At 27.6% G+C, this 12,710-nt stretch overlaps 1 protein-coding gene across 2 annotated transcripts; it reads right to left on the reverse strand.

The window, feature by feature from the left end:
- Window positions 1–940: 940 nt before the first annotated feature.
- LOC107445279 (uncharacterized) lies at window positions 941–11,709 on the reverse strand. Of its 2 annotated transcripts, XM_043056416.2 has the most exons (6): window positions 11,118–11,705; window positions 6,981–7,106; window positions 5,300–5,494; window positions 4,220–4,480; window positions 1,751–2,038; window positions 941–1,239 (listed from the first exon to the last, which is right to left on the reverse strand). In XM_043056416.2, the coding sequence occupies exons 1-6, from the start codon at window positions 11,141–11,143 to the stop codon at window positions 1,098–1,100; spliced, it is 1,038 nt and encodes a 345-aa protein (XP_042912350.1). In that variant the 5' UTR covers window positions 11,144–11,705; the 3' UTR covers window positions 941–1,097. The 2 variants fall into 2 exon arrangements, with proteins under 2 accessions (XP_042912350.1, XP_042912351.1); XM_043056417.2 differs by lacking the exon at window positions 6,981–7,106 and having other exon boundaries at window positions 11,118–11,709.
- Window positions 11,710–12,710: the final 1,001 nt, after the last annotated feature.

A 12,710-nucleotide genomic window follows, 5' to 3' on the forward strand; every position in this document is an offset into this window, starting at 1 on the left:
CAATGCTAATTAAAGTATTTTAAAATACAAATAAATTTGAATTTCAAATAGTTATAGATCAATAGTAAAAAAAGGGGAGCATTATTAAAAGTAATATTTATTACGAGATAGAAATCAATTTGAATACGAAAGTGTGTGTGTGTACGTAATTTTATCACAAACCTTTTTTTTGAAAAAACTTTTAGTATTCTTCAGAATTTAAAACTACTGAATAATATTTTTACGCTTTATAATTTTCTTAATAGACAGTTATGTTATAGTTATCAATTTTCTATCTGTTTTCCAGGCTACTATACTCTTCCTTTATCTAGAAAACAGATTTTGAAAAAACTGCAGCTTCCAATTAATAAGCATGAAGGTAATATATATTTATTTTTAAGAGGTCGCTACTTTTATCGTCAAAAACATTAGAAAATGATATAACAGGCCGTCATGGCCTTGCACGAACAAAACAAAAAATTCTGATGAAATTACCGTGATATAGAGTAATAACATTTCTGACAAAAAACAACAACATATTTTTAGTTAATAGAATTAAAATATATGGCATTTAAACCAGTCATTTGGTAATTTTTCCGTTCCTATGGTAACGATTTAACAGAAATTCTGGCTTTCGAAATTCTACTTCTTATTATGCGACACATTTAGTAAAAATACAAAATTGAAGAAATTTTAGTGAATAAGTAGTTTTTAGGCCATTCTCTAAAATATAAAGAAAAATTTGCCAAATTTTACCATATTTTCATGAACTATATGTACATATGTATTATCAAAGTCATTACCGTAGCGCTTCGGTGAAACACAGTAAATTTAATTTCACCATATTCTGGTAGTTTTAACGCTTAGCTTTTACCCTAGCTTTTGTCTGAAGCTTAAAAAACAAAATGTAAGCACCTTATGCAATATAATAAAATAATTGAAAAATAAACAATATCAAAACTTTAAAACAGAAACAATTTATTAATTTATTATAAAATACAATGATTTTTTACCAAATTCAGATATTATTGATATTTATTAAATATGTACAGCATAAAAATTGTAGTTGAATTTAAATGAAATGTTAAGGTAAGATGTATACTTCAATTTCACTTTGATCAATTGATATCTTTTCCTTTATATTCTACGAAACTCCGGATTTTGTAATGTTTCTGATTTTCATCAATTAATTTTTGCAATGCCTTACTGTTTATGAGAGGAACTTTATCTACTTGTCTCCAATTATCTTCTTCAAAGGATCTAATAGAAGAACATAATATTTAATTCTTAATTTTAAATGAAAAATAGCTATAATAATGTAGTGAAAGTATGTTAACCCATTCGTATCAGTTTCCCGTTTAGGACGGCTTTACTTAAAGGACATCAAAAGCTCTTAGAAATGATATTCTAGTATAAACTAAAAAAAATTTAAGTATCCCATTTTTTAAATTTTATTCACTGTTTATCCCTTATGGGTTTAAAAAGATAATTTATCCATCATTATTTTATTTATTCGTTTTTTATTTTATTTTCATGTCATACTTGAAAGTTGTTTTCCATAATATCAACAAAAAAAAGTCTTAATATTGTTCATTTATTTTTGAAATTCGCAAAATAGTTTTCTAAATTAAAATATTTAAAAAAAAAATTTTGCTTTTAAAAAAATCATACATATGTTTAGATTTCGACTGTCTTCCCACATTTTACAATGCGTTTTCAAATTGTGAAGATTNATTGTAAAATAAGAAAAAAGGTTTCGAATTATACTAACAGCATAAGATGCTCTGTTTCGTCTATTAATTCCTTTACGATTATCTCACTGTCTTTTCCTTTATATTCCAAGAAACTGCGAATTATTTTTTTTCCATCATTGTTTGTGATTGATCCCTTTCGGCCATGTGAAGTCTTACGATGCAGCAGGCGAGGAATTCTATGTTGAAATGCCTGTTCTCCTTGGTATACTGTTGTCCATTCATTTTGTAAATCATTGTTGGTGGTTGTTAGTGCATCAAGAGCAGAAACTTGATCTCGATGATTCCAATTGGCCTCTTTTGATGAGCTTAAAAGAAAAAAAGGAAGTTGATAGTTTAAAAAAAAATGACTGAAAATCTAGCAATAGACGTTGGATATTTTGAGAAATGTAATTCACTAGCAACTATTATGGTCAGGAGATAACTAATGTTCAAGTAAATGACTCTATTTCAAAATGAGAGCAAATAATTTAGCTCTCCATTTTAATTTTTAAGTAATATCTTAAATTTAAGACATTTTATAGCAATTTGTGTGCAAAATGAAGGAAAAACTTTAAATCTATTGAAGTTGATAAGATTTTTTTTTATAAAAAAAAAGCACAATGAGTAAAATTATAATGTATCACACGAATTAAATGCTTGCCATACCACAATAAAAGGAACTTAGATTCGAAAAGAGAACATCGAAAGCAAAAGTGTTGATGTAAAATTTAAAATCAAGCTTTTTTTATTTCTATCAGAATTTTTTTTTTTTTTTTTTTTTTTTTTTTTTAGGCTCNTTAATTTTTTTTTTTTTTGTTAGCAAATATTGCCAGCTTAGTTTTATTACATAGTGCTGAAAATGCATGAGGATATATAAACACATTTTATATTCCATGTTATTAAATAGCTACTTTAGAAAAAATAATTTTAAAATTTTGTCCTTTTATATGATTTGGAACAAATATGAAGCGAAATGTTTTAAAAAGTAGGGAAGAGTGGGGTCAATTGAAACAATTTTGACTTAACTATTTTTAACTAACAAAAAATCCAATATATTATTAGTATTGACAGACGAGTAAAGTATACTATCCTCTACTAGAAAAAAAAATAAGTACCTTATTTTAAATGTTATTATATTAGTTATTAACAATTTTTGACAGTTGTGCACTTGTTACAATTGTCCCCTTTTACGGGGTCAATAGTAACAGTTCATAAATTCAACTAGAACATAGTTAATTAGACATATTATCATAGCTGTAATATTTTTTTTTATTGATCGAAATAGTAGTGATATTTTAGGGGTAAAAATAACAATGAGCAGATACCTAAATTATTAAACTTTTAACTTTAAGGGGTTAAAATTTTTAATTTATGCTGTGAAAGGTGACAAATAAAATAATGCACATGCAACATAATATAAATGATATAGGAAACTATTGGTGGTTCTTAAAGAGTTAAGTGATGGTTTGTAAACATAAGANCAGCTTAGTTTTATTACATAGTGCTGAAAATGCATGAAGATATATAAACACATTTTATATTCCATGTTATTAAATAGCTACTTTAGAAAAAATAATTTTAAAATTTTGTCCTTTTATATGATTTGGAACAAATATGACGCGAAATTTTTTAAAAAGTAGGGGAGAGTGGGGTCAATTGAAACATTTTTTACTTAACTATTTTTAACTAACAAAAAATCCAATATATTATTAGTATTAATTGACAGACGAGTAAAGTATACTATCCTCTTCTAGAAAAAAAATAAGTACCTTATTTTAAATGTTATTATATCAGTTATTAACAATTTTTGACAGTTTGCGCTTCCTAGGAACCAAATCTAGAACCCGACACTCGAAATTTTTGCTCTGTTGCAATCGTACCCTGTTACAATTGACCCCGCTCTCCCCTACTCATCGCTAACCAATAAAAAAATTCATTTTTATGCTAAAAAAAATGCACAAATGAAAAGTTTCATTATTTTTTTCTTTCGACTGTGGATTTATATATTTTTAGAAATAATAAAGAGTTTGATATTACTTCTTCTTGCAATTTTTATGTTACTACAAATAAATTATTGTTTTTTCGTTTACTATGTGACCAAAATTATCCAGACACCCTTCCTTCTAAATCATCTTAGTGTAGTAGTTTTTCCCCCTTCTTTTTTATAGTTTTGCCTGGCTTAGTTAGTTCCTGTGGTTAGAAAGGTAGTTGGACTCTTAGATTTATAATGACTTTTTGGGCAATACTGATTTCCCAATTCAACTCCATGGATATCGGAGAAAGCCGATTTCTCTACCTTCAGTCGAATAAACCATTCTAACTTCCAGCATTTTTAGTTGTGGCGGACATCTGGAAGTCAACTCCTATGGCCAACTATCAAATATTGGTGGAAAGTCTACTGCAGTAGTATGCTGGCTGGCTGCCATTCATGAAAAAAGAGGCTCATGAAAAAGAGAAACCTTAAAATTAAATTAAATATAGTAGGAAAATGCATAAATTTAACTTACCAGATATTGTCCATCCTTTCTTTTTGATCTCTTATAGATAGCTCTTCGTATACTCTAATACACTCGTGGAAATTAATTACTGAATAGTCTATATTAGACTCCACCGTGCATTCAACTCCAGTCTGTAGTACTTTAGAGTTCGAAGTAGAATTTTTATGAGAATAACACAAACACGATTTCTCCACGGTGTCAAGCCACTTTTTAATGTAGTCATCTGTTTTAAGTTTGTCTGTATAGTTTAAGACAGCTTCTTCTGAAAAACTGAGGGTAGAAAAAAATTGCATGTCATATGAACAAAATATAAAATAATTTTATAAATAATATATGTAAGTAATCTTTAATTGTCCCACGCACTAAAGCAGTCGACGCCGTGTTGGGTGATTAACCCACTATATCTGTTTACGGCAAGCAAAAGCAATTTAAATTTATAGCCCTTGTTTTGAAATTTTTTTGTCCTATCCATAACTAAGTAGATATTAAGAGGGATTATTACTTCTCTATCTATTAGGTATAAACCTATTTGCAATAATTTCTTTTTACTTTGAGTAGAAGGTTAACAGTTTTAAAAGTGGGTTACTCTCTAAAAAAATTTGATTAGTTTAATTAATCACGTTTTACCTTAGCTTAAAATTTAAATCACTTTTTGTTTTAAATATAAGCTCTGCAGTAGACTCTTTTAGCCACTGTTGACGTATCATAACTTATTATACTAATATTTTGGTAGTATGGGAGAGGATGTCATAGTATAGATCATCGTAATTTGGAACGTTTATGGTGATGGAACTAGGATTAAATTATTCTTTGCGTTTGAAAATTTTTTCATACGTTTATAGATTTTTTCTTCTTTTTTTCCGGTCAAAGTGTATAGACGTGAGGAATGCAACATGGCTTACAGCTACTGCTGTTGACCAAGTAACTGCTCCAAGTCACTATTAAGAATTGTTCAGTTCCTTTTGATGAAAAATCTTTTAATTTGACTTGCGTTAATTTAAAGAAATATAGTTTGCAAATTAAATTTTCGAAACAATAAGGCTACAAAAGTGTTACTATAGTTCAGGAAATATATATATATCTACGTACTAATTGATATGTTCTGTGTTATTTCCCAGTTCGTTCACGACTTTTTCAGCATTTTCGTTTTCATATTCGACGAAGCGTTGATTAGTACAACACTCTCCATGGTTTGTCATTGTTAATTCCTCCGCGTCGTCTGAAGTCCTATTCTGCTGGACAGGTACTTCATCCACGTGTTTCCAATCAGTTTCAATTAAAGACCTGTATAAACATGGAGAAAAAATATTAATAACAGAACTGCGAGTCGTGGTGGCTCAAGGAATAGAGCGTTTGCCTCCCAATAAAGTGTCTCAGATTCAAATCCCACCAATTGTTGGTTGATACGAATGGTAGACAAGGGATCTTGGGCAGACCAAAAAAAAATATACAAAAGGATTATGTGTCAGAATCCCCTTTTCATCGGGCTAACCGAGGGAATTTTTGTTGTTGTTGTTTTCTTCTCCATGCAACGCAAGTGCAGGTAAGTTCCATCAAATAGTCTAAATGCTTGCCCGAGTTGAGTTCAAAAATTACAAGGTTATAGAGCTGAACATTGATAGTTGTTGATTCAGAATTGGATTGGCTGCTCAAAGTTGGTTATAAAATAAAATAACAGAACTGCTACTAACAATTTGATGTAAACAGAAATCCTGGATTGGTTTCTTTGTTTATCTTAATATAAGGTACCAACACATCGCTTAATACATCTAGATTATACAATGGTACATTTTGGGATATCTACTCTTCATTTAGATATCTCTTTAATTAGCTCATGCAAAGGGTTCCGTTAACCCATCGAACTTTATTTTAATCTAAATACTTATGTATTATAGAGTGTCTGGCGAAGGGGAAGGGGGATGTTAATTGAATATTTAAGAAATATATATTAAAACGTACAGGAAAAATCCAGATTTTTTTTTTTTATCAGTTCTAGGGGATCTATCCCCGAAATCTCCCGTTTAGGACATGTTCAGATTAACAATAAAAATATTCTTTTTTCCTTCTTTTTAATCAAATTCATTGGCTACAAAATTAGTGGTAAGTGAGAAACCTAAGGAAGAGTGTTTTCTGTAAAGGATAGGTGAATGGAGCATAACAGAAGTCATATTCGGAATTAGAGGATCATCAAAAAAAATGTCAGGGCTTGAAAAAAAAATTCTGCAACGCAATAAAATATACACGAGTTCCGCGACCCTGATAGATCTTATTCCTTCTCCCCCATTCTCCTCTCGAATACAAAAGTTTGACGCATGTTATTTGATACTGATCTTCCACAATTATGCTAGATTCAATGCAGCTGAAACAAAATTTTAAGTAATTATAGAAAAGTACTCCTTATAGAGAACTCTTAAGAGAGCTACATTGAAAGTGTTTGATTACTGGCAACTATTTATATTAACTTTTGAAAGGTATAACATAGATAAATTATAAGTTTTAACTATTAAATTTCGTGTTAATTACGTTATATAAATATATTGCACTTAGAGAATTGACTGCATAAGCTTAATTTAAATTTCTTAAAAATAAATAAATTAATTAATAATAGTTTTGTCTTATTGAAATAAACATATCTTTAAACATTAAAATTGAGTTCCAAATTAATCAATGATTTATTTAATCAATCCCTTCTAATTGCGATTAATGCAATTTTTAACAAAAAAACGAGGGTAAAACTTAGGATAAATGCATAAGAGATAAATATACGTACCAAAAAGAATTTTCTGCTCGTTCTGGATCTCGTTCTGAAATCTCGTAATAAGTGTGTAATGATACATCACTTTTCTTGTATGTTCTTCGGTAGCGTAACTTTTCATAGATGTTGTTTATTTTTCTCCTGGTAATTTAAAATAAAGTTTAAAAAAACATTAAATATAACAACAATTTAAAATAAATGAGAATTCAAAAAAAAATTAATAATGAGGGTGGATTTTAAATTCGAGGCATTTTGTATATCCGTCAATCGAATATTTTTCATCTTTGAGCTTAATAACCTGTTGTCTAAGATATTGGTGATTTTTAAAAATATATACGGTTATGTGTTATTATGTATAATAAATATTATAAGAGTTTATAAAATGCTTTATTTTAAATAAATTTTTAACAACGAGCAAGCCTTAAAAATTGACTATCCAAACAACAAAGTCAGTTTTTTTTTCCTACCAATTTCCAATACCAATTTTCAACTTAAAAACACTTAATGCTTCAGCATGTGGGAAAAGTCATTTTAAAAAATAAGGGAAAAAAGATTACTGAAGAGATTGGGATGAAAGATTAAATCGAAGGTGTTAAAATTTTCAAAAAGTGAGAATTTTTTATGTCAACTGGTTTCATCTGGTTTGTTAAGCCTCAATGTTTTGAAGTTAATCATTGAGGCTTTATTGTCAAATATAAAGAAAGTCAGTTAGCCCTATCTGAACTATAATACCTTAAATCTAAAACTTTTACACCTAGCCCCGGTCTGTTCCCTGTAGACGTATTTTGTTTAGTTTAAAGATGACTTAGTTAAAGATGAATGATACAATCTTAGCAAGTCAAAATTTTAATTCAATATTGACGATGGCTACCGAAACATTTGCAAGGCAAATACAAGATATATATCAATGTTAATCCACAACAATGATTAATTTTAAGTTGTTTTTTTTAAATGATTTCAGTTTTAAAAATAACTAAAATTTGAAGATCAGCCAGCCCATGCCTCAAATTTGAAATTCAATCAACTGATCAACAGCATAGCCAGTCAAACTGTAGTCGAAGATGTATTTGGATATCCATTGACCGAAAAATAAACTATAGCGTATGATTCTGCTCTATTTTGCAATTATTAACCCTGTATTACAAATACAAAAGCACAAATTTAAGTCAGTCATTTGCTTAAAAAGTACCGAACGAAAGGAAAACTTTTATGCAAATCTTCTCATTAGTCGAGTTATGTATTTAAAAACTTTTAAATAAATAATTTCAGGGGTGTAATGGGGTCAGAGAAGGCTTAACCCCACAACAGGCATAAAAATATTTAATAACGTGAATGTTCATCAGCTTACATTAAGAATTAAAAAAAACATCGATAGGGTTTTATTTTGATCCACATAACTTAATTAATGTAAACTGGTGATGATTTGAAAGAGAGGAATGGTTGAATGTCGAGACGACTAAACTGATAAAAAGAGAAAATATAAGTGGCCATACTTTCAGTTCTGACGTAGGATTTCTTCGATTTTTTTTTATATCAAGTATTTAAAAATATGTAGTATTGTAAAATATAGCTATTTTAAAATATAGTGAAGGGATATTCGAAAGAATTCTGGAAGATAGAAAAATTCATTCCTTAAAACTGACAATAAAGGGAGGATGATTCCTCACTTATTACATTTATTCTATTGAAAGTTTGTGCAAGTGGTATATTCTACTTGATTTTAAAATTGACTGAGAGAGAGAAATCGGTAAGTGCTGTGGGAAGAGATAACCGTTTTGAAGTGAATTAATTTTCAAACATTAAAAAAACTCGAGAAAATTTGTTTACTGAAAGCTGAAACTTATGAAATGTGAATGAGAAATATTATAAAAATTATAATTACATATTATATTATTATTTCTGTGCCCTCAATTGAACAAATATAACTATGTCTATTTAAATAAAAGATTTTTTGAAACTTATTCATCAATATCAATAATAAGGCCCAATACTGCTGAAAACAATTCTTAAAAAAAATGTGGTTGCGTTTTTATGTTTGACTGTTGTTCTTTTTTTCTTTTCAAAATTGAACTGTAGTTTTTGTTATATAGTTTATTTTTTTATTATATAAGTTAGTTTTTTTTTTTAAATTATCTTGCAATCAAATTATGTTCTTTCCTTGCAAAGCATATGTCAGTTGAGTCGAAATTAAAAACTAATTATGATTTATTAATATTATATGGAAAGTTTGTCATAATAATCAAATTCGGTATTATACCTAGAAAGAAAATAATCGAGAAAAAATTAAAATATGTCAAAATTCACAGTTCTTCGACTTTTAATTATTGTAAAATAAGTTATAAACTAACATAAAAGCAATTGCATAAAAAGAAAAAATTGTTTCAGACAGAACAGAACAAAAAAAATCAGATTTTTGCTATAAAAAAAAGGTTGTTTTTTGAAAAAACCGTCTGGTAAATGTAAATGAATTTATATTCAAACATAGTTTTAAAGCGTGGTGGACTAGTAACCGCATATAGAAAACAGAAAAGTTAATTATTAAGAGCTTATGTGTGCTTAGTTTCTTAGCAGCATATAAATGATCTATAGAAATATCAGATCTGAAATATCTCTGAAAAAACCAGTTTTTATAATTTAGAGCTAATTAATAAATTAAATTGGTGCCCTATTCCTAATTAATAAATAAAGTTGAAAAGATTAATGAAAATAATCGTTTACATTAATTGAGATTCTTATCGTTGGAACAAAATGTGACATAACATAAAGTAAGTTCAAAAAAATGCTAAGGAGAAGGAAAAAAAATTAATCTCCGCAAGTGTATGATTAGTTACATTTTCATTAATTTACAATTTGGTAAAAGAAAAAGAAGAAAAAATATATTTTTGTTCCACAGAAGTATAAAGAAGACAAATTTATAAGAAGTAGTTTTTTTTTTTTAATATTCATTCGATTTCATTTTAAAATATATATATGGAAAGGCATTTGAAAGAAAAGAATATTGAAGTGCAAAATAATTTTTAATTCTTGATAACAATAATTTTTACATTTCTTGAATATAATTTACAAATAAATGGAGAGAAACATTTATTCTTCTATCATTCTATGCACTCAATGTTTCGAGTCATACTTTTTGCTTAAGGAATTCCGCTTTAAAAAAATAATGCATAAATGAGATATTTGTTGATTATATTTGAAGTCAATTGAAATAAATAAAATATTTAGCACCTGTACATCTTTATTTATTGCTAAACTTCCAAAATTAGTTACTAACGTACGTTTTTGAAATCGAATTTCGTTATGCGGCCCCATGGTTTGCGGTAAATTAAACTTTAATGTTATTATATTTGTACTTTTCTGTATTTAATAAAAGCAGCAGTGCGATTTCGTGCTAAATTATATTTTTAAAACAAACTATAAATAGTATGAGGAATAAATCATTAAAAAGCAAGAAAAGAAACCTAGGTTGAAATATAAAAAAACCTCTTAATATGCGAATAATATTTTTTTTTTCCTTATAGAAACACAAAAATAACATTTTAGACCAAGTTCAAAATATTATCCAACTCTGCGCAGAATTAATAAAAAACAGGACCAAATCGGCATAACCAACGTTGAAAAAACAATAATAAAATTAAATTCTTAATAATAATTATTGATTAATTAATAATTGCAAGCAGTTCTCAAAACTTTTATATTTTTATTAAGTTTCCAAGATTATCTTAATAATTATTTTCTGTATAATAATACCAGAGAGCCTCACAATTTTATTCATATAAATTTATTAAAATATTCAGAATCCATTTTTTTTTCAAATTAAAAAAAAACTGAGTTTTCAAAAATTTTTCAGCAATAAAAGAATTTAAAATTCATTTAATTATGAATGACAGATATCATTGCTAACCGAAATCTTAATCTTAATCAGTCTTTAACAAAAAAATACTTAGAAAATTCTTTAAAATAAAAACCTGAGTTGTTAGTAATTACTCAGTTATTAGAGAATTTAAATTTCCTTTACTTATGAATGATAGATATCAATCCTAACCGAAACCTTAATCAGTCTTAAACGAAAATACTTAGAGTGCATTTCTTTCAAATTAAAACCAGATTATTTCATTATTGCCTGATTATTCAATGTTAATTTCATTAACTTACCTTTCCATAGACAATCGATTCCCCATTTTTGCTTTGTTGAAATACTAATAAAGAAATGTGCTTCAGTCGACAGTTGTACAGAGCCGTAGATGGAACACGTACTACTAATAAGAGGGAAAATTTGTTAGGACTGGACTGGTTGTTACTATCTCTATTGTGAAGAAAATGGGGACCTTCCTGAATCTTATCTGAGTGGGCGTAACGGAGGATATGGATAACCTATAGAGCACGGTACTATGGATGAAAATTGACTATATTGTATTGTTCAAATTCAAAGGCTAAAACCTGTTTACCATTCAAACTACTAGTTATGATTGAAGATGAACTTCTTCTAAGAATCCGTTCTTACTCTAAATCCGAAAACTCTTCGACTGATGGGGCTTGCTTTGTGATATTTGCTCTTAACATAACACAATTCAAGATAGGAAGAGAAATATTTAATATGTTAATCGGTAAAAGAGGTTCCTGGAAAAAAAAAGGATCTTAGGAAAAAGAGTAAAGAGAGTCTCTGCAAAGAAGAGAATAGTAAGAAGGTTCCCCTGTAAAAACAAAACAGTATCCCCAAAGAAAAATGAGGCACATTTTTTTTTCTTTCTTTTCAGGGGAGGGGATATTTTTTAAAATTTCTCAATAAATTATTTTTTTAAGGAAGGATTTTATTGTTTAATATAAATTTTAACATAACTTATATTATTATCATTATTAATATTATTAATATAATATATTAATATTATTAATATAAATTAATATTGATTTATCTTAACATTAAATGTATGCATTAACTATATTAAAAATTGTATTATTTGGATAAAAATTAGCCGCATTTTAGTTATATTTGCATTTTTATGTGTAACAAATGATTAAGTAATCAAATTAAGGACTAATCAATACTGATCATTTGGAACAAGTGTGAAAAAAATTTTAAAAAAGGTGGCAATTTAAGTAGATTTATTTTAATATTTTGAATAATAAACTTTAAAAACCAATTATGAGCTGTATGTATTAAACAATAAACTTCTGATATAGGAGATTACCTTTGAAACAGTATTGTTTATATATTTTGAATTTTGTTGTTACATAAATTCAAACGTGAGAGACTTTCGTATTAATTTTAAAAAAAAAGTGTCTTTCAGTCTATTATGGACTGTAATTTTTAGTTAAAATTAGTTTAATTTTGATTTTACTTTCTTTTTTAAGCAGCAAAATATTAAATAATTCATTGTATGACTTGTACTCCATCATGGTGCTAGTTTAAACTAATGTATTAATTAAAAGCAAAAGATACTTTTAAAATTAGCTTATCATTTTAATTGAAGATAAAAGCACAACATTTCATTTAAAAAATATTATAAGTAATTAATTTATTAATCTTGTAATTAATAAATTAATTAATCTTGTATTTAAAATAATGAGTGGTAAGTTTTTCTGACAAATTGGACCTCCCAATTTTAGCAACTCTCCCCTTACATAATAGAACATAAATACCATACAAAAGCATTCATGGGCATTGATGTTTCCATATTGGGTGGTACGAATCAATGCTTCTTTGCAGGTGAAAACGGGTTGTGCTCTGTCCATCCTAGGATTTTCCAA

Source organism: Parasteatoda tepidariorum, chromosome 3 (assembly GCF_043381705.1).
Source record: "Parasteatoda tepidariorum isolate YZ-2023 chromosome 3, CAS_Ptep_4.0, whole genome shotgun sequence".
Taxonomy (NCBI): Eukaryota; Metazoa; Arthropoda; class Arachnida; order Araneae; family Theridiidae; genus Parasteatoda; species Parasteatoda tepidariorum.

Bases quoted from the DNA above. Each gene is read 5' to 3' on its own strand.
- LOC107445279 (XM_043056416.2), bottom strand. From the start codon at position 11,143: ATGGGGAATCGATTGTCTATGGAAAG. The intron at 2,039-4,219 runs GTAAGTTAAATT...TTTTCTTTTAAG, and splicing joins GAAAGGATGGACAATATCTG to CTCATCAAAAGAGGCCAATT. The intron at 1,240-1,750 runs GTTAGTATAATT...TTCTTCTATTAG, and splicing joins GAAACAGAGCATCTTATGCT to ATCCTTTGAAGAAGATAATT.